The sequence below is a fragment of the Chinchilla lanigera genome, unplaced genomic scaffold (assembly GCF_000276665.1).
Source record: "Chinchilla lanigera isolate Chin_1 unplaced genomic scaffold, ChiLan1.0 scaffold00057, whole genome shotgun sequence".
Lineage (NCBI taxonomy): Eukaryota > Metazoa > Chordata > Mammalia > Rodentia > Chinchillidae > Chinchilla > Chinchilla lanigera.
The window spans coordinates 14,738,304-14,759,774 of record NW_004955458.1 but is presented as its reverse complement, the minus strand read 5'-3'; the positions used below and the strand labels follow the sequence as shown (position 1 = coordinate 14,759,774).

General features: G+C 43.4%; 1 protein-coding gene across 3 annotated transcripts; it reads left to right on the top strand.

The window, feature by feature from the left end:
* The first annotated feature begins 4,172 nt into the window (after positions 1-4,172).
* Il22 (interleukin 22) lies at positions 4,173-12,436 on the top strand. Of its 3 annotated transcripts, none has more exons than XM_005397469.2 (8): positions 4,173-4,313; positions 6,032-6,086; positions 7,279-7,355; positions 7,459-7,668; positions 8,085-8,150; positions 8,292-8,435; positions 9,299-9,364; positions 12,134-12,436. In XM_005397469.2, the coding sequence occupies exons 4-8, from the start codon at positions 7,489-7,491 to the stop codon at positions 12,233-12,235; spliced, it is 558 nt and encodes a 185-aa protein (XP_005397526.1). In that variant the 5' UTR covers positions 4,173-4,313; positions 6,032-6,086; positions 7,279-7,355; positions 7,459-7,488; the 3' UTR covers positions 12,236-12,436. The 3 variants fall into 3 exon arrangements, with proteins under 3 accessions (XP_005397526.1, XP_013376301.1, XP_013376302.1); XM_013520847.1 differs by having other exon boundaries at positions 7,445-7,668; XM_013520848.1 differs by having other exon boundaries at positions 5,979-6,086; positions 7,445-7,668.
* Positions 12,437-21,471: the final 9,035 nt, after the last annotated feature.

Below are 21,471 nucleotides of genomic sequence, written 5' to 3'. Positions count from 1 at the left end.
CACTCCCTCCAGCTCCTCTCCTCTCTCTTAAGGTTGCTAGTGCACTGTACACTGAGTATCTCTCATCTAAAATCTCAAAGCTGAAATGCTCCAGAGTATGAAACTTTTGGAATGCCAGCATGAACGAGTGGAAATTCCACACTTAACCTCATGGATCATAGTAGGGCACAGATGGATAAAAATGTGGTATTAAATTATCTTCAGTACATATATGGTGTATATAAAATTTAAATAAACTTTGTGTTTAGATTTGGATCCTAACCCCAAGGTACCCTATTATGTATATACAAATACTCTATTTTTTTTTTTTTTTGGTACTGGAAATTGAACTCAAGACCTTGCACTTGTCAGGCAGGCACCTATGCCACTGAGCGATATCCCTGGCCCAATAGACAAATATTCTAAAATCCAAAAAATATCTGAAATTCAAAACATTTCTGGTCCCAAATATTTCAGATAAGGGATATCCAAGCTGTAGTATAAATACAGTTTAAATTCCAGTTCTTTAATCAGTGTTTAGGTTTAGGTACTTTCAATATTTTCTCTTTAATTTTAAAAGACTTCAGGTTAATCCTAAGGCTGGTGTAACACAATTAGTGTTAGCTACTAGGTGTCTGTTTTAAAAACAATAATTAAATGAGAGTTTAAGAAATTCTTCTTGGTAAAATATTCTGACAGTAATAAAATATATGTTGTATAGAGTGAAATATTGTTAGTTTATTTGGTTGTAAAAATTTGGAAGTAACAACAGAATTAACAGAATTATACTTCTTTTAAAACATACTACATTTCAGACTCGCCCCTGACTCAGAGTGATAGCTGGTTTAACTAACCCAAATTTGTGACACTTTATCTTATTTATAGTACACACACAACCTTTGAATTAGGACAGTGACAAAGAAAATGGAAAAGGGGCCTTTTCTGAGGATTGACATCTGTGATATTTTGAAACCAAATGATCTGAGAATTGGAACTATGTTTGATTGTTCGTATTTTAAAAGTTCAACACGGTCACGAGAATATAGGAAACATTTAGTGTGCTGGGCCTCCAGTTTTGCCGTCAAAGACTGAGAGGGTGTGGAAAAAGTACACTAGGGCACACTGAGTTTTAAATGTGGATTTTTAACTTAGTATTTTATTTTATTTTATTTTTAGAGACAGGGTCTCCCTTTATAGCTCAGGCTGGTCTTGAGTTGACTATGTAGCCCAGGTTGGTCTTGAACTGGTGGTGATCCTCCTATACCAACTTTCCTAGTGCTGGGGTTACAGGTGTGTACCACTAAGCCTAGCCGAATATGAATTTTAAAAGTTATGTTTTACATTACATGTAATCTATGCAACATGATCGTTAGAAATTTTAATGATCCTAAAATTGATTAGAGTACTGAGGTAAAATATTCACTGGTACTAATTATCCATGCTTTGAGTCTCTGGTAGTATACGCAAGTGTGAATACTGCTTCTTTATCCCTACTTAGTCATCAAAATAGTTAATGAAAAGAGATGCTGGAACAAACCTGGGGACTCCTAAGTGCTGGTAAAGGGCGTATGTCAGGAAATGAATGTCAAATTCTGTTTATTACAGAGTAGGAGGAAATTTGCATAAATGTTCCTTTTTTCCACCTTTTAGAATGACCTCTACTTCACATTCTTAGAGAGGAAAATATACTCATTTATATTGTGAAACATTTCCGTGGGTAGAGTTTCTCTTTTAAGGGAGGGGACCGCACTAATTGGCAAGATCAGTCCTCAGGCAGAAGGGAAAAGTGATCACGGTTGGCAGGTGTCTTTGTGGGCAGGGGGTGGTGGAGTGAGGTGGGAGTGGTAGAAAGTCGCTCTGAGTACCAGCAGGGTCAGCTTAGAGCAGACCTGGAAAATAAATACAGTTTATGTTTGGAAACCTTGATCTCTAGTTATCATTTTTTGCCGATACCTCTCCTCCTTGCTACTGACCTTGAAAAGAAGAATTTGCTCTTCAGTTCTCAGGGTATGAGAATTCCAGAGGTCTCTTCCTCCAGCCATTTTGGTTCTCATTCACACCAAGCTGAGAGCGACTAATAACAGTCCAGCATTGTGCTTCTCTTGTAAAGTAACAAGGAATTAAATTGAATACACGAGACCTCAGGGAAAACATTTTGAAACACATTGCCTGTACTGCTTAGCAATAAAATATTAAGGAATTAGGTCAAAACCAGAAAGAGAACAGCAAATAAACCAATGGAACAAAATAGAGAACTCAAAACAGTAACTTTTTACAAGAGAAATTCACATGTGATAAAAGACTCGTTGTCTCAGACTGCATGGAGAAAACAGACTCACCATTTGAAGAAATGTAATACTGTACGTCTACCTTCTGCCATGTACAGAATACATTAAAATTGATGAGAAAAATAAAACCATAGAACAAATGGAAGATGAAATAGAAGTGTATCTTTGTGACTAAGGAAAGGAGAGAGGTTTTAAACAGTCTTGAAAAGCAGAAACCCTGTAATGAAAGATAATGATTCAGTTGACACCCAAGTTAAGTTTTCTGCTCAACAAAGACTCAGTAGACAAAGGTCATGGAACACAGATTGGGAGAAGAGTTTGTTACGCCCTGAACTAAAAAGGGCGATATCTGAAAAGTACAGGGGACCCTTACAAATCAACAAGAGCAGCACAGGAGCAAAGCCCACTGGAAAGACGGAGAACTAGTGCAAGTTGTCAATTTGTTAGAAAGGAGCTCCAAGTGGCTACAAGTACATGAAAAAAATGTAAGTTAAAACAATAGTGAGACACCATTTTAAACCTCCCAAGACTGCCTAAGTGAAAGCCGTAAAATGCCAATTGTGGGTGAACAAACAGAGAGAGCTCTGTTCATTTACATAAGAGAGCAGATTAACAGTGTCTTTCCAGAGAGCAATCTGGCAGTACTCAGTAAAAATTAATAGCCTTATCCCTATAGTCTACGTTATCTACTTGTGGGTAAATACTCTGAAAGTATTTTCAAGAAATACCATTAAAAGGACTTGAATAAGGCTGCGTGGCATTGTCCGGTTAGTGAGCCCCCGGGAACAGTTTAGGGGCCTGTCCCGAGGAAAATGAATGTATAAAATGGGTCCCTCTCTGGCACGCCAAGCTAGAACCAGCGCCTACACACAGCAACAAGACCATAATGCTAAGTAGAAATGTAAGAAAGAGAATCTTTATCTATAAAGTACAGTTACTTAAATGCAATAAATGATACTCTGTGTTTTACAAAGATTGCACTTGTATTCAGAAATACATACTGAACACATGCATAGGGTGGCGATGACCTGTGCAGGGGTAGGGATAGTGGTAGGTTTATGATGGGGAGGGAAAAAGGCTGAGGAAGATGGGACACACATGTGCACAAATGTATGCATGAACATGCACACACGCACACACACACACACACACACACACACACACATGCACACACACTACTATGGGAAAATGGCCGTATATATTGTGCCGAGCAGGATGATGAATGTCCACCTTGTTACTTTAGATGCGAAAAGCCATCTTTCTCCTACAGAGATTTGTGTTTTAAAGCATGCATTCCATCTGTGGGTTTCTGAGCACCAGACAATGAATTAGGAAGTAATTTATTCATTCAGTAAACAAATATTTATTCTTCATCTTCAGGTGTGAGGAGTGCTGTAGTAAAGGAGACACCAAACGTTTACCCTTCGTTGGTGATGTTTGCTCTAACCAGGTAAATTTTGCATCTATCTAAGATTGTAAGTGGACCAGCCAAGGAAAGCTAACGGTGAAGTGGGAATGGAATTTAACCAATATGGGCATACTGGGAAGACGGCTGGGTGTCAGGTATCCTTAGCTGTTTTCCGGGGTACGGGTCTGAGCTGTAGGTTCAAATGGAGCAAGAATTGGGGTGTGGGTTAAGAAATACGCATTATTACACAGTCCTGGTCAGAGGGTAGGCTTGTTGATTATTATTGGAGCTCTGCTGTGTGTCGGGTGGCTCTGGAAGTGTTACTGCTCTAGTCACTTGAAGGAGCAAGTCTGTTCCCATCGTGAGACGACTGCTCCAGCTTTCGGGCAGCCTCAGTTCCCATCTCGCGATAACTGTGCTGCTCAGGCAGGGGTGGTCCCATTGTGAGGCGATCTGTCTGCGAGGTTCTGCTTTTCCCGGAGGTTTTAGGTCAATGACTGGAGAGTTCTAGGTGCCACACTGGGGCTTCTGGAAGAGGATGATGCAAAAGCTGGCAGCTGAATGCAGCCCTGGAAACCCTGAAAATACGTTATTTATTCTTATCTTGGTGGCCTGACTCTTGTAGGGGAATGAGAAAGGTGAGGTAAATTTAGGGCTAGTTTCACTATGGGTCGCTTGTTTTTAGGAAGATGTTCCTTAAGTGGTGAACATGGCTATGTGCAGAGCTGGGCAGGAATACAGCCCCAGGTTAAGATCATAAAGGAGACCACCACAAAGGTGAGACAGAGATGCTAAGATTTATCTTGCTTTCAGTAAGGCGCTAGGCATCTACAGGTCCAGGAATCAGTCAGTGCTTTTCAGCAAAGGCAGCCTCCTGTTTGAAGGTCAGCGAAGGCTCTGTCTGGGAGGGTGGGGCTGCGGTGGCCCTTTATCTGGGTGAGCTATGGAAGAGACTTGAACAGTCACAGGGAAACAAGTCACAAAAAGGACCTTTCTCCCCTGAATTTATTTAGCACACTCGTCTCTAGATGTCTTTTCACAGGAGCAGCAATACTTTATATTCTTTCCTAATAGCAAATATTTTTGAGACTCTTGCTGTAACTGTTCAGAAATCCACAGTTAGCTCCAGAGATCTTCATTTTAGTGAGATTTAGTCAGGCTCATGAAAACTCAAGATCTTGGATCCATTAATACTATCTTATTAATGGTTATCCCACTGGGGGATGTAAAAGATGAGAGACGTATTGCTGCTATTAAAGACTGACTTGCAATTTTCTGGCATTTTATTTTTATTTCACAGTTATTTATTCATGGATGAAACCGTGAAGTATGAGCAGGTCAAACCCCAACTTTAGAAGTGCTATGAAGGGAGTCCCCAGATCACCTCCCTGAATCCAGAGATAGTAGATTATTTAAACGCACACATTCATTTATTTGTTCACCATGTTGCTATTGCACCCTTCCTAGGCACGCACCACTGTTGTCAGTGCTGGAGTTACAGTGTGAGAGACACGGAGGCTTCCCTCAAAAACCCGTAATGCAGCCATGTCACAATGAGTTTCCCGGCTGGGAATGTAGCTCAGCAGCACGAGCGCCTGCCTGGCAAGCACAAGGTCGTGAAGAGAAAATGTGTTTTCCCATGGGAGCAAAGCTGGCAGTTGCTCAGGCAAACCAACAAAAGTCTATTTAATTCACAATTTTTTTTTTTTTTTTTAATTTTTCTCCGATACCGGGAACTAAACTCATGACCTTGCGCTTGCCAGGCAGGCGCTTTTGCCGCTGAGCTAAATCCCCAGCCCCTACAAAATATTTTAAATTTAGTGTTAATATTATTATACAGAGTTCTGTATAATTGGGACAGAAATTGCCACACTTCATACAAGAGAAAATCAGATAAGAAAGCATTTCTTCATCTTTTTTGGGATCGAGAATAACTTTAAGCAAATGTTTCAAACATTTCAAACAGTTCTAAGGATTTGTTTTATTTTAGATACATTTTATTAATGGGGGGCTGGGGATTTAGCTCAGTGGCAAAGCGCCTGCCTGGCAAGCGCAACGTCGTGAGTTCGGTTCCCGGTACCGGAGAAAAACCAAAAAAAAAACCAAAAAAAAACCACCCATAGATACATTTTATTTTATTTTAATTGAAAAATAAATGTACACATATGTTGTGCAAGTATCTATCTCTATCTCTATCTATCAAGCAAATTAACGTCCACCTTACTTCACATATTTTTGTGGAGAGCACACACCATTTATGCTTTGAGCAATTTGCACATATAATATATTGTTATTAACTACAGATTTCGTGAACACAATTCTTCCCTCTCACTGAAGTTCTGTATCCTCTGACCAGTATGTCCCCAGGCTCCCGCCTCAGTTGCTGGAAACCACCGTCTCACTCTGCTTCAGTAAGTTTCACATTTTTTGATTCCATAAATCAATGTGATCATACAGTTTTATTTTCTGTCACCTTCCCTTTCTCCTAAGGTCTCCTCAAATGCTCCATCTCCGCATACTGTTCTGAACCTTTGGTTAGGGGCTCCTCTCAGGTCTGTGTCATCTCTAACATGCGCAAGAGTCTACAGTGATTTGAATCCCATCTTCCAGATCTTAATCAGTTGTGTGGAAAAAAATCTGGTCAAACTAATTTGTACGAATGCACATTCCTTTCCCTCGCAATGGCCACTAGCATTTTGACAGTTACACTTGCTGTCTGCTCCCAATCCTTGGGAGGATTTTTGTTCTAGCATTAGTTATTAATTGGGACTCAGTATATTTTTAATAATTTAAAGTCAAGATGCAACCACTATATTCTCAGATTCTCTTCTTTAGATGTCCATCTATATAATAAATGTTATTATGAAATTATTTGGAACTAGTGTTTTGGTATTTGTATGTTACTTAAAATTAGTGTAGATAAAATTTCAAAATGAATTATTGTATATAGGGTATTCTTTAATTAAAAGTACATGAAAAGAAAAATGGTGATTAGTTTATTCAGTATCAGTATTTCTAAACTTAAACTGACATTGGTTGTCTTTCCCTAAATAAATTTTTATAGTTGCATCTACGATCACTTGTTATGACTCTGGGAAGGAAACAGCCAACACTGTTATTTTTAAAATATAGATCTAGTTTGGGATTCAGCATACTTTTAAAAGTGAGATAAAATTATTTAAACTGTTGGAATGCGCTTCAGGTGGTCACTAATGCTTACTTGGGGGTGGCGGCCGAGTCACACGAGTCCTTTATTTCTGGTCACTTCTAAACAGATAAGAATCTACAAAGCTGGTAGGAAAATGAGTCTGAGACCAATGTGCTTACTCAGTTACTGTAGAAGATCAAAGAATAATACACTCTATGTGGAGTCTACTGAGGCAAAGCAGTTGTTTTCTTCGAAAAATATGTAGGGTATAGAAAATTTCTGGGACTTACTTGTCAAGGCACTTTCTGGGCCCTAATAGTGACGTAGTAGGGAAACACTCGCATCTCAAGGTGGGAAAGACAGAAGGTGGTGTTTTGTGGGTCCGGTGGTGGTTAGGTAGTTCTCAGAAGCCAGAACTGGAAATTAGATAATTGCTGATGTCATATTTTTTGCAGCACAAAAAATGTGATGTCCCAAGGGCTATAAAAGCAGCAGCGTCTACCTCCCATCACAAGCAGAATCACCGGAGCAGGTGAGCGTTCAGCAAACTGGTGCACTTGGTCTGCTTGGTGTGAAACTTCTTGACTGATGTTGTCTTCGTCTCTCGTTCTCTGACACCAGGTTCTCTTTCCCAGCTGCCGGTCATTCACTGCAAGTCGTCTGCCATGGCTGCGCTGCAGAAGTCTGTGGGTGCTTCCCTGGTGGGGGCTCTGGCCGCTAGCTGTGTCCTCCTTATTGCCCTGTCGCTGCAGGGAGGAGCGGCTGTGCCTGTCAGTTCCCACTGCAGGCTCGATGACTTCCAGAAACCCTATATCACCAACTACACCTTCAGGCTCGCTAACGAGGTGCTCAGTCCAATCTCTCTTTCTCTCCTCCTATCTACTTGGGAGCTAAGTAGTTCTTACAGTTGTCTTTGGTGCATTCTAAGCTCTCCAGGAATCCATCATTTATGCCCACAGGTGGATAATTTTCTGTATCTCCTTAAAGACTCTCTAGGGTCTCATTTTCACTAGAGTTCCTTTCTTCCATTTCTGCCTTCAGAATACATACACTGAGTTTATCCAGAGGAGCTACTTAGGGGCCTATTAAATTACAGTGTTAATTTTTCCTTTACTCTCTGTGCGGTATTGTAAACTCATGCACACATCTGAATTCTGTCTTTACCTATTCTGGGGTTGCTCTGGGAAGAGGAGAAGGCACATATAGACTGTTCTTCTATTGCTTCCATGTCCAGGCACTTAGTCTTGTTCTCTTTTTCCAGGCCAGCTTTGCTGATAACAACACAGATATCCGTCTCATTGGGCCCCAGCTGTTCCAAGGAGTACATGTAAGCTATCACTTTCCGAACAGGGCACTGGTTGACTGTAGGCTATCACTGCACTGGGCAGGATGGTGGTAGGCTGGAATGGTGGAAGGGCCTTCTGGGTGTCCCACAATACGACCTCTGCTGCTTCCCTTCCACCTGCAGGTGAGAGATCGCTGCTATCTGATGAAGCAGGTGCTGAACTTCACTCTTGAAGAAGTACTGCTTCCCCAGTCAGACAGATTCCAGCCCTACATGCAGGAGGTGTCGTCCTTCCTGGCTGACCTCAGCAACAAACTCAGCCTCTGCGTAAGTCTTCCTTTCAGCCCATCCACTGTGGCCTTCCCTTCTTCCCGTTAGAGCCCATTCCCTGGCCCTCCCTTCTCCTCTGTCCTAGCCTGGCCGTAATAAGGGCCTCAGGAACACTCTTATTGAGACTTGGAGTAGCCAAGTCTTCGCTTTTGCTCTAGTTGAGTCACGTTTTGAGTTTATGGTGGTGGCGGGTGTCTGGAAGACCAGTGTAGAAAAGCCTCATTTGTTTGAGGAAAGAAAAAAACTGAGCTTGCATATAATGAAAAAGATAGTGGGAGCCATAACGAAGCATGCCTTGAGGTGGAAGTTGACCACTCAGTCTAATTTGCTGGAGGGAGGGGCAGCTACAGAAAGTGGAAGAGAAGGCAGGAATGGGGAGGCCTAGTCACTGTAGGGGGACAAAGGCTCCTCCCCTTTCCCGTCGTGGGAGTGTGGGAACTTGGTGCCTCTGAACACTGACAACCAGGAAGCATGCTGGAGTGGAGTGGGCACAGAAGGCGACCTGGTAGTTGGGATCTTTCCGCATGAAATGTTTTGCATTTTGCAGACATTTCTTGTTCTGAGCACACAGTTTGATGAGGTAAGGTTAGGGTTTTACTTCTGCCAGAATTGGCATACACCATTTCATTCTGGCGATAGACTTGAACCTCAGTTGGATTTCCCAGAGATGAAGAGAGGCTCCCTGTGATGTCTGGATTTTGTTGTCCAAGATAATGTAGGTCACTGGTGAAATCTAGGTCATTGTGGGTAAAATTACTGAAAGCTTCCACTCCAGGTGAATTGTCATGTGCCTCAGATGAGGCTGAGGTCGGTAAAGCTTCCGCACAACGAAAAGAGTGACTCTTGCTTTCATTTTGTAGCATGTCAGGGGTGATGACCGGCATATCCAGAGGAATGTGCAGCAGCTGAAGGACACAGTGAAAGAGGTAATATTGATAAATATTAGCAATAAGCCAATCTGTAGGGGATTGACTTCTTTCTTTTTTTGTACTTTGTGATGTTTTACTTGACTCTACTCTTATTAGATGGGTTAGTTAGGTGCATATGTATATAGCTGTATACCTCTAAGAATCAATTTCCAAATTTTGCAAATCAGGGTTGGGGAGATAGCTCAGCGGCACAGTGCCTGCCTGGCAAGCCCAAGGTCCTGAGTTCAATTCCCAGTACACATTTTTTTTTTTTTTTTTTGCAAATCATGAAATCCTAGCACCAGCAGGGAATTAGGTCATCCAGTCTCATTATCCTATGTTCTGGGGGATGCGGGCTGGTGGCAGAGCCAGGGCTGGGACGCATGTGCCCTGATTCCCAGGTCAGCCCTTACCCAGCCATCTGCGTTAGTTAGGAATTATTAATTCTTAGGGAAATTTTTTTTTTGTTTTGTTTTTCTCCGGTACCGGGAACCGAACTCACGACCTTGCGCTTGCGAGGCAGGCGCTTTTGCCGCTGAGCTAAATCCCCAGCCCCTCTTAGGGAAATTTCAGATCCTGTCGTCCCCTATAATCTGAAAAAGTACTTGCTTAAAAGCAGAAAAGTGCCTGGGTAAAAATTTATTTGAAGTGATTTATAAAGGCATTAATTTGATCTTTTAAAATTGGGAAAAATCAACCCAGAATAATAACAAAAAAGCTAGACTTGCATACAAGACAAATTTGTGGAATCATGGATACTTATATTTGATTCTCATAATAAAGTACTTAATAGCTATTGATTTCATCTTAAAAGCAGAAGGAGACAACTATAATTTCTTTTCTACAGTTTTCGATAGAGTGAAAATATTAGGCATATGTTTATCATAGTGAAATAGAAGTCCGAATTGGAAACTCTATTTTCTTTCTCCCCCTTTTCACCTTCTTATCTATCATGCTTCCTTCTTCACTCCCTCAGCCAGTGTCGGGTGAGCACTTATCTCCTGAGAGCTAGCATACCTTTCTGTGGAGAATATCCTTATGGGCCTATGGGGGAAAAGTACAACAGCGGCAGCTTCAGATTAGCAAGTATAAGTCATCCTCCAACTAGAGGAGCGAGTGGTAGCAGGGAAACTGATGCTTCTCGCCAACTGGGCAGTTAAATACTCAGGAACAGGAAGGCTGTCCCTGCTTGACGGAATTGTCACTAATGCCCTTACCCTCAATTCCCCCTTTTCTTTCTTAAATTTTAAAAGAGTCTTCCTAAGCATATTTTAATGAATACGGCTACGTTTTCCTTTGACTGCTGAAGGCTTTGTAGGTTTTCACTGTGAAACTCAATCCTCTTGTTGCAGAGCTATTACATAGACACAGAGAGCTAGATGCCAGCATGCTATAGATAAGAACTGCTTTGTACTTCTCGTTTTAAAAAATCTCTGCTGTCAGCTTATTTTGTTGTCTTTAGAAAAGTGAAGTGTGAAAGAGAAAAATCTCCTAGGAGATCAGATCTGTGTAGGAAAACAAGGCTTTTTTTTTTTTTTTTTTTAGCCTTTAATCCATTTTGAGAGAGTTAACTTTCATTTTTACAATGGGTTGCCACATGGAAGAGCAATTTTGCTTTTTCCTGTAGCTCCCCTCAAAAACCAACCAAACAAAAAACAGAGGTAAGCAAGGAATGCTATTCAGAGAAAGTTAGACAGGAGGAACAATTGGTCAGAGCTGTCTGGAATAATGGGCCATTCATGGGAGGTATTAATTCTCTGTCAGTAGAGGTGAAAGCAGGGAACAGGCTGTAGTAGCATGTATGGCAGACGGTAAAGCAAGACACGCTGTGAAATTATTTTCTGTCTTGAGGCTCTTTGAGATATGAAACAGTATCTTTTGACAAGTCCAAAGAAGTATGGAAAGGTACTATGGAGGAGAGCAGGTCAAGAAAGGAGGATAAAATATGGAGGACAATGATGATAGGACGTCCTTGGAACAATTCAGAGCAAATTTGAAAGATCTGATGAATTTCAGAGCATGGTGGTTTGGATTTGAATTTGGGTTTTTCCTCCCATTAAGTTTGAGACCCTCATCTCTCCTTGGGAGGAGGAAGAAAGAAGGAAATTAAGAGGTGGACCTGGCTATTTACTCATTAGAGCAACGAAAGAGGGCATATTTGTTATTTTCCTCACAAAAGTTAAAATCTGTTTTTGGGCCCCCCCTTTGTTAAGAAAGTAGGAACATTTTGGTAAAGCCCAAGTGCAGAGGTGAATGCGTGGTTTTGATTCAAGGCTGTCTCAGCTGAGCTGTCCTCAGTAACTGCTCATATACAGCTGTGGTGATGTGGTGGGGCATGCCGTACCGGGGGAAAGTCAGGATTCCCAGACTCCGGTACAGCTCCCATCTGTTTGGCCTGATTAGGAACGGGGCATCTCTCTGCCTCACTTTACCTCCACTTCCAATAAAATTTTATTTATTTTTAGCTGAACAATAATAGTTATATAATTTATGAGTGACAATGTGATGTTTTGGCCTATGCATACATTGTAAACATGCAATAGCTTCATCAAGTGACCTGTAACAGACCCATGCCTGGTGACGCCTTCTCACTTCTGATAGTCTTGATTTTAAGGTCTTTGGCAAATTATCTTATAGCTTACTAAATGGGTATTATTAATCTTTTGTAAAAGGCTAATACTTGGTTTCTGTCTCCAGCCATTTAATCATGACACTTCCCTCTATCTTGTTCCTTTTTAGAAGACAGGGCACAAAGGCTCACATACATTTTTGTTCTAATTTTCACAGCTTGGAGAGAGTGGAGAGATCAAAGCAATTGGCGAGGTGAATTTGCTGTTTATGGAACTGAAAAATTATTGCGTCCACTCAAGTAAAGCTAGAAATGAATGAACACTCTTGCCTGTTAAAAATAATAAGAAGTCAACCCAATTTGTGGGTGAAATTCACATGAAAAAAAAAACCAATTTTGCTTTGTCCATAATACCAGAAGATAAACCTTCCAAGCTTAGAGATTTACTGATTTACTGATAACATTTTATTGTAACTGGTATTTCATACAACAGAAAATAATTTATTTTTAAATTGTCCATTTCCAAAATGATTATTTCTCATTTCTTTATACAAAATCCTAAATAGCTTCATTTCCATAGTCAATATTTTGTATTTATAAATTTATTTATTATTATAAGTATGCATTTTATTTATGTCATTTTATTAAGATGAATTTATTTATAGAGACATTATTTGGTATTGTTACTTGAGTATAAGGCTAATATTGATATTTATGACAATGATTATAGAGTTACAATGTTTATTTGACTTCAATAAACACATATGTATCAGAAGTCTTCTGGCTTTGTGACTTTTCTGCCTTAATATTATTAACACCGTCATCATCATCTCACAATCATTCTCATGACTTCAGATGCTTGATTCTGGGAGATGAGGTGCCTGTCTGTATCACGCTGATGAAGCTTTGGTCTGGAGTGGCCCGCAAAGGCCCAGGTGTTCAGGGCTGTGTCTCAAGGATGATGCTACTGGGTGGCAGTGGACCTTTAGGAGGTGGGGTCTAGTGGGAGACCACTGTCATGGTTGCTTTTCTCATTGCTGGGACAAAATACCCAACACCCAAAGCTTAAGGAGGAAAAGCTTATTGTAGCTCACAGTTGGCAGAGGTTTCGGCTTGTAGGTGTCTGGCTCGAAGGCAGGGCGGTACAACAGAGAGGCACTGCAGAGGAGAAGCAGTTCACGGCAGGCAGAGGGCAGAAAAGCAGTGGAGTGTGAGGAAAGTGACAACAGCAGCCCTCTCTCTCTCCCTGGTCGTCTACCCAGGCTACAAGCTCTTAGGGCAGATAGCACTCACACCCAGTTGGGGCCTCAATGCCCAACCAATCAGTGGACTAACTTAGTAATCACACACCCTTAACCCCAGCACCACACACCTTAGATCCAGCCACCTCTGGAGAGCTCCACCTATGACTGCATGAAGCCTTGGAGGGGCGTCTAGATACAAGCTATAGCAGTCATCACTGGGGTGTGCCCCTGAAGGGGACAGTGAGACCCTAGCCTCTTCCACTCTCTGTCTTTTACATCCTAGACATGAGGTGAGCAGCTTTGCTCGGCCACCATCACATACTGTGGTGCCCAGGCCTAAATGCAAAGGGGCCAACTGACCACGGACCAGACCCTCCAAAATTGTGAGCCAAGAGCGGATTATCCCAGGTACCTGTTACAGTGAGAGAAAACTGAACGAACTGTGTCCTCCTTTCACAGATGAGAAAACCGAATCAAAGATACACCAAGAAGCATTTTATAAGCAGGTTGAGGCAGGTCTGATTTCAAGGCTCTCTGCTATGTTGTCTGTATAGAATTATTATGTTGACTCAGCATGTAATTCTGAAAGAAAAAAGGCCAGACACTGATAAAAACCTATCTGCATTAACATGCTGTAGGAAGATTAAGAGTGCAATGTTGCTGAGGAGAAATACATGTAGTCATTCTGCGGCAGATTCACTTTTTAGTTGTAGATGCAGGTTATTAGGGAGGGAGCTCTTCAGTTTTCCTGTAAGCGAGGCAATAAAGGAACAGGAAGTCGACTGAAGAGTCCTTCCTGTGAGTGGAATTTTGTACTGAGAGCTAAGTCTCACAGCAGAAAACCGGCGGCATATTGTGAAACACACAAGAAGGAAAGATGTATATCTTTTAAATATGCACAGTGGTACAGAGATGAGCCAGTAGAGGTAACGATAACGGTTGGCCTAGTTCTATCTGGAAGAATGGAGAAATGATACCTGCATTGAAAAGCTGTACTTTGGGGAACAGGGCTCTAAGAGATTGTATGGGTCTTTTCATAGAAGGTCAAAGTCAGTAGGCAGACGTCACAGGTGAACTGTCTAGAGTTTTCCTTCTCTGAAGAAGGAGGAGCCAGGAGTTTATTCCACAGGTCACTCCCCAGTGGGTTGCCCAGCTCCGGCAGGATTCGGTCAAGCCTGGTGGGGAGACACGAGCACAGGTATAACCTGTGGGCTCTCCTGTGGATCACTTTGGCAACGTGGAGTTGGTGCTTCTGGGTCTGATCGCCAAATGCTGATACCAACACTGAGTACCTTAAGACATGCTAGAACTATAATTGTTTCTGACACAAGCTACTGAGGACTTTCTCCTCTCCTCTGTGAATGAGTCCTAGATCAATGATTCAAGCAAAATTTCATATTGTATTTGGTTTTGCAAGTCTTCCACAAGCTGAGTCATAATTGGAGGAACATGTATCTCCAAAATCGGAACGCTTTTCTAGGAGAGTTATCAAACCTTCCTAGGATGCCAGGTAAATTTCAAACAGCTGGAGTTAGCCTGGCTTCTTCCTCCCCAACTCTGCACACTGAGTATGTCAGAAATCCCCTCTGCTTTAGCTCCAAAATAATGGCTGAACTTTCTCACTCTCTCACAGGCTAAATCCTCCCTAAACCACTCGTATCTCTCCTGAACTGCCCTAATTGGTTTCTAAACATCCTCCTGCTGTTTATTTTCAACCCAACAGCACAAGTAAATGAAAGACAAGCAAACAAGCAAACCAACCAACCAACCCAAGAACATTACATTGGGCACGTCCCTGTTTCCCCAGCGGCTTCCTTTCGCAATGAGAACGGAATCTAAAGCTCTCATCGTGACCCCTTCCTCCTTCCTAACTTCTTCACCTACTACCTTCATCCCGTCCTCTCTGCTTCAGCCACACAGCCTCCTGGCTGGTTCTGACCCACATCCGTCTTGCTTCTGCCCAGGAGGCTTTGCACCTGCTGCTCCCTCTGTCCAGAGCAATCTTCCCTCCAGCCCTCTGTGATCATTCCTTCCCTTCATTCAGATTCCTGCTTACATGTTCCTGCCTGTGAAAGACCTACCTGACCATCCTATCAAAATTGCCCCCTCAGGGGCTGGGGATTTAGCTCAGTGGCACAGCGCCTGCCTGGCAAGCTCAAGGTCATGAGTTCGATTCCCGGTACCAGAAAAAAACCCAAACCAAAACAAAAAAAATTGCCCCCTCAACACTCCTCCCTGCATTGCATCCCATCACTATGCTCACTTTTCTTCATTGTGTGTATCCCACATTGTTTACCCGCTTTGGTCATGCATTTAGTTTCCCATGCATACTTACTTGGTGAGAACTTTAAGTACCATCCAAATCCCCTGGGCTCATGGAACGGATGTTCTGCTGTAAGTGTAACACTGTCACATGCTGAGAAGCTCTGTGAAGAAACAAAGGACACCCGGGGCTGTGTTGGAGAAGGGGACTTCTGAGCAGAGTGAGAGCAAGAGCCGAATGACTACCTGGGGATATGGCAAGAGGTTTACCTTGAGATGGGGCAATCGGGGGATTCAAGAAAGAGCATAGAGATTGAGAGTAGAGCTGGAAGGACGGGGGAAAGCTGGAGACGTGGATGGATTCTGGCCAGAGTAGGACTCTGGGTTTTGTTCTAAAGCTGATGAGAAGCCACTGGAGGGAGTTGAACACCAGAAAGAGTGGATGTGGCTCATTTTATCAAGATGGCTCTAGCTGCTGGCGAGGAGTAAATCTAGGAGGGGAAAAGTAGAAGCCGGGCCAGGAGAGAGTCTATGCGCAAGGTAAAGATTGGAATTAGTGGAAACACAGCCACAGAAAGCCAGTGTGTGACCACCATTGTGACACTCAGTGTGGGCTGCCTGGGAAGTAAGAGCTATGTGTGGGTCGTATTCACTGACAGGAGAAGGAGTCCTTCAGTATTTCTGATTTTTCACCTACAGTTTATTATACGTTAGCATGTAGTGCTCTACCCAGGAATTGAGGTACAGACTGAGACTTGATTTTGTTCTGGAAGGAGGTTAGGAGTTTAAGAGTAGAGTGAATACATTTAAATATGAAGAGGAGAGTGAGATGATATTAAGAGTTGAAGACCAAGGTCTTGTCTCTGACCATAGCCACTGAATTTATTTTTAAAATCTACTTTTGGCTGGGTGTGGTATTGCATGCCTCTAATCCCAGCTCTCAGAAGGCTGAGACAGGAGGACTGCAGCAAGTTTGATGCCAGCCTGAACTACAGAGCGAGACTCTATCTCACAAATAACAAACAAACAAACAAACAAACAAACAAACAAACAAACCAATCTACTCTCAAGGAATGCTCTTTGTGGGACAGCAAGGTGGAGAAGGCTGAGATGGTTGATCCTGACCAAGAATGGTGTTGCTGCTACCCCCTGGGGTTAGGTAGGTAGGCTGTAAAGGGACCAGGGGGGCTAATGGGATCATCTTGTAATATCCCTTTGCCAATGGTCTCGCTAATGGAAAATCGCATAAACCCCAAAGAGGCAGCACCATCAATCTTTCCGTTTCTGCAGGAATGAGGATTTAAGTCATTTAACAGATGAAAGATCTACTGCGGTGCTGGCAGAGGGTGAAGGGTGAAGGGTAGAGGAGAAGGAATCTGGGCTTGTGAACAGCTGTAAAAGCAGCAGTACAACAGATAGACTTTCTATTAATTGTCATCCTTTCTTCTTCCCTTCTCCTCTTCTGTGAAGAATACTGTGCTTTTTGTGTTCAGGTTGGAACACGACCCCATTTAAACACACAGTAGGTGGTGAAATTCTGTTTCCTGTGTTGGGTGCCGTATTTCCACTTGATCGAAGACGAGAATGGGTGCCGAGAGATGCACCGTCCCTTCTGGCCCTCTGGCTCCATGCTTGCTCTTTCCCCCCAGGGAGACTGACCTTTGGATGTCTCACATGCGTGCATGCTCTCCGGCTTTTGACTTCATTTGGCTAACGGAGGAAGTTAGGGTGGGAGATGGAAGGGTGGGAGAGTCAGGTCAGGTGTGATTTCCCTGGAGCCCTGGAGCCCTCCTGCCGCATCCAGGGTGGACCTGTGCATCCAAAGCTGAAGCCCTGGGGCTCTTCTCCAGCAGCTCTTTCTGGGGTTCACACTGCCGTCAACACTGCCTGAAGGGGCTTCCAGCTGTCCTGGGCTCAGGTGTTCTCCTGCTCGTTGTCGGTCTCCTTAGACTCACACTGCAGAACAACCTTGGTGACACGCTTCCCCATTACCTCTGTGCTCTCCCCTTTCCATTCCTGCTCTCTTCCCCACTCCTCAGTGGGGTGGGACCGGGAATCTAGGCAAAGTGACTCACAAACAATAAATCAGCCAGTTTGGGGCATGTCTGAGTTGTGTGCACATTTTCGATCCTGTACTAAAACAAGGTGAGAAACAACATTTAGTTTCTAAAATTAAAGCACTTTATATTTAGCAAGAATGTTCCTTACTTCTCTAGTAGGTCTCTACACAGGGAAATGGAGGTGCTGAGGTCAATCTGCAGTCCCTGAAGGGACTGAAGCACCCCTCCTCTCCACTGGCCCAGGAGGCTCTGCCTGGTTCTGCAGTGGCTGTTTCCTCCAGCCTTGGGGCAGGTGTTTGGGATCCTTTGTCTAAGTCAGGATCCTACACCCCTAGGGGATCAGGGAGTTGTTGGACCCAAATAACTCAACCTTCTGCTTGTTTCTCTGTGTGGCCCCCCGACGCCCCTTTGCTCGTTATAGTAGCTGAAGACATTCACGGTGGTGCGCACGTCTCTGCCAGTCACAGTCACCGCCTTAGTTTGTACGGCGTTTTGCTGCCTCGGGTCATCGTCTGCTCTGTGCATCTTATTTTCACAGTTGTGTACACAGTTTAAACTCAGCACCACCAAGAAATGAACCAGTTGCGTCCTTACTGGTGGGTGCTGTTTCTTTTGGAAGTCCAAAGATGTGAGCTGCGTTTTGAAAACTGTTATTTCACCTGGGGCATTTTCCTCTTCCCTTTGCTACAAGTGTTATCATCTAGGGACAGTAATGGGAATTTTGTGAATTGACACTACTGTTTTCCTTAATGACACCCTTAGAAACTCTAATTTGATTTAGCTCAGAAAATGATTATTTGGGTCAGAGGCTGTATAGGACCCTGCAGTGGGGCTATGAAAACACATGGTTAGATGGTATGTGGGTGCTGTCCTCAAGAAGCCCGCGGTCTTGCAAGGAAGATAAACACGCACTGTGTCGGACACCCATGAGGGAAGTGTGGCACAGGGAAGGTGCCAGCGGTGCAAGGGCTCCACTGGGAAGGCAGAAAGGTCCCATTTGAACGGAATTTTTGAAGGGTAGGGATGACTTCAATAGATTCCAGTGCCACTTCCTCTGTACCCTTTTCTTCCCCTTTGCCCGCTGGTAGGAGAAATTAATTGCCACATCTTCAGAGCTCTCACAGCACTGTTTCCATGTTTCTTTGCGTTTATCACAGGACAGTTTAACCATTTGTTATGCGTTTATCACGGGAGCTTTTCAAGGACAGAAACTGTTGTTCACATTTGTGTTCCCGGGGCCTAAAAATCCTGGCACTTTCTGTAAATACTTGGGGCGGGGGCACAAAGGACTGAACAGTGGTGTGGGCCCACACGCCTCGACTCCTGGCATGGAGGGCTCAGGGTAAGGCCAGAGGTGCAGTGTGGCTGCAGCACCGATTGTACGGGCAGACACAGTGGGAGTGGTCAGCAGTTGGTACCATGAATTCTATACAGTTTCTATTTCTCGTCTCTGGAGCTCAGTTACCAAGGGACTCACGGAGAGCGAGTGCAGTGGGCTCACGGATCCGGCTCGCAGCACGGTGCAGTCCCTGACCCACTGCAGGACGAGACCGGGGCATCAGCGCTCCGTACTTAGCTTTTGCTCTTGTGATTTTGAGTGGCGACTCCGAGTTCTTCCCACCACCAAATGCCAAGCAAGGAGTGTGGGAAAGCTGCTGCTGTGAAGGAGTGGGATTCATTGAAAAGGTTAAATACAAAGCAGCTAATTAATTTCTGACATAGCCGGACAAGAAATGTCAGAGGAGGTTCAGGCTGGAGGATACCCTTCAGGGCCTGCTTGGGTTCTTTTTGCTGATAACCACTGAGGTACACAGGCAGCCGGGAACCCTCCCCTCTTTGTCTAAAGCCATGGTAGCACCATCCTGAGTTCTCTCCCCGTGGTTTTGCCAGACTTCCATGATTTCTTCTCCGGAATGTCATTCCAGTGTACAGGGTTGCACACCCAGGCCATGAGAGGTGACTCCTGTCTCGTAATCTTTGAACTGCAGATTCCTTTTTCCTGAAAGTGAGGAGAATGATATTTACCTTCTTGGAAGGATGAAATCACTTGATCTTAGCAAGAAATGGAATTTTCTAACTTGAACCTTAAAGATACTCAGAAAAGTCTTTGGTTGACCAGTATTGCATGTTTATATCTGTTTTCATGAGAAGCCACTTTGAAGATATCAATATGTAATACAACCACCATTGTTAATTCCCTACCACTTTGTTTGTAACTCTGTATTGTCTGTATTGTGCTTGTGATATGTTGTAAAATGTTGTATGTCTGTTAATGTTTCCCTCCTTTTATCCTTAAAATAAAAAAAAAAGATACTCAGAAAAGAGAAAATGGCGCAGTACCCCAAGCCCTTCTTTTCTTCAGGTGTGGAGCCAGGGACGTGCCTATTTGTCCCACCCTAAATAGACCCAACCCGGGCAGACTTCGCCTCATGTGTGTTTGGCCAGAGTAGTTCCTAGGCTCATAATGCCCAGTGGCTAAGACTACGAATAGAAAAACGTTTTGAACAGTGCAAGTCTTGTAAATATTCTAGGCTCTGCGGGCCGGGTATCGGCTCTGTTGACGGTTTCTTCTCCTCCCTTTCTCTTTGTCTCTCCCTCCTTTTCGTCTCCATCTCCTCCTCTGTTTATCTTCTGCACCTTCTCATCCCTGAAAGTATCAAGGCCCTTCTTAGCTTGTGGGCCTCAGGAAACCGGACTCGGAGCCAGGCTTGGCTCACAGCCTGCTGACCATCCACAGCTCACTTCCTGGCACGGAGCACACTGGCCCCTAAACAAGATTTGCTGGCAGCACTAAAGAGGAATTATTTTAGCCAGGCGTGGTGGCGCACGCCTGTAATCCCAGCACTCGGGAGCCTGAGGCAGGAGGATCATTGTTAGATGAATTCGAGGTCAGCCTGGGCTACAAGGTGAGCTCAAAGGCCAGCCTGAACTGCATAGGGAGACCCTGTCAGAAAAAAAAAGAGGAATCATTTTGTGGGCAACTGATGAGATCTGCAACAAATGGCAGAGTGCAAACGTAGTCAGGATTGAATGTAACCCAAAATTCACGAACATTGCACTAAGTTTTTGTGAACAGTAAACTATAACCATGACTATGTGCTTTTCTATTTTGTCAGCCATTTTAAAAATAGGCTTTACTTTTAGAACATTTATTTAGGGTCACAGTAAGATTGAGCAGAAGGTACAGATGTTTCCCACACGGCTCCCTCCCCAACACAGCCACCACCCTTGTCAGCATCTCCCACCACAGTAACAGTTGTTAACGCTGCTGTTCCATTTCTGATGACCCTGATTTTGGCTGCTGTGTTTATAATAGAAAGTGAAACTGTATCATCCTATAAACCATTTCAGATTCTCGTGGCTGCTTTTGTTCTCAGTTGCCACTGAGACAGGAGAGTTTAGGGCATGGCAAGAGGCTGGGCCATGCCTGTCAGTCTTGGAGACCTATTCATCAAGGAGATTCTCGGCCTGTGTGCAGAGCAGCTTCCAAGCCCTGCACCGGACTCCAGTCAAAGAATGCTCTCTGCAGGTTTCCTGGCACGTGATCCAGCCAAGCCCCGCACGGGATACGAATCTGCTGGCATGATAAGAAGTGAATTTTTGATGGGTTGACCTAGATCTGACCTAGTCAGATTTGGGGTATAAAAGATTCTGGTTGCTAAGCTCGTGGCTGCTGTGTGCATTTTCTCCAGCCTGCCATGCACTCTGTATGACTTCTCTCCTACTTTAATGGCCTGCTACCCTGCAGAGTGCTTCTTCTTGGGCGCTTCTTCTTGGGCACTTCTTTTCTGCTTCATTTTCTTTCTTTTTTTTTTATTTTAAAGATAAAAGGAGGGAAACATTAACAGACATAAAGCATTTTACAACATCACAAGCACAGTACAGACAATACAGAGTTACAAACAAAGTGGTAGGGAATTAACAATGCTTGTTGTATTCCGTATTGATATCTTCAAAGTGGCTTCTCATGAAAACAGATATAGACATGCA

Excerpts from the sequence above, each read along its gene's own strand:
- Il22 (XM_005397469.2), top strand. The coding sequence starts at position 7,489 with ATGGCTGCGCTGCAGAAGTCTGTGGGTGCTTCCCTGGTGGGGGCTCTG. Across the intron at positions 7,669-8,084 it reads CCTTCAGGCTCGCTAACGAG|GCCAGCTTTGCTGATAACAA; the intron begins GTGCTCAGTCCA and ends CTCTTTTTCCAG. Across the intron at positions 9,365-12,133 it reads TGAAGGACACAGTGAAAGAG|CTTGGAGAGAGTGGAGAGAT; the intron begins GTAATATTGATA and ends TAATTTTCACAG.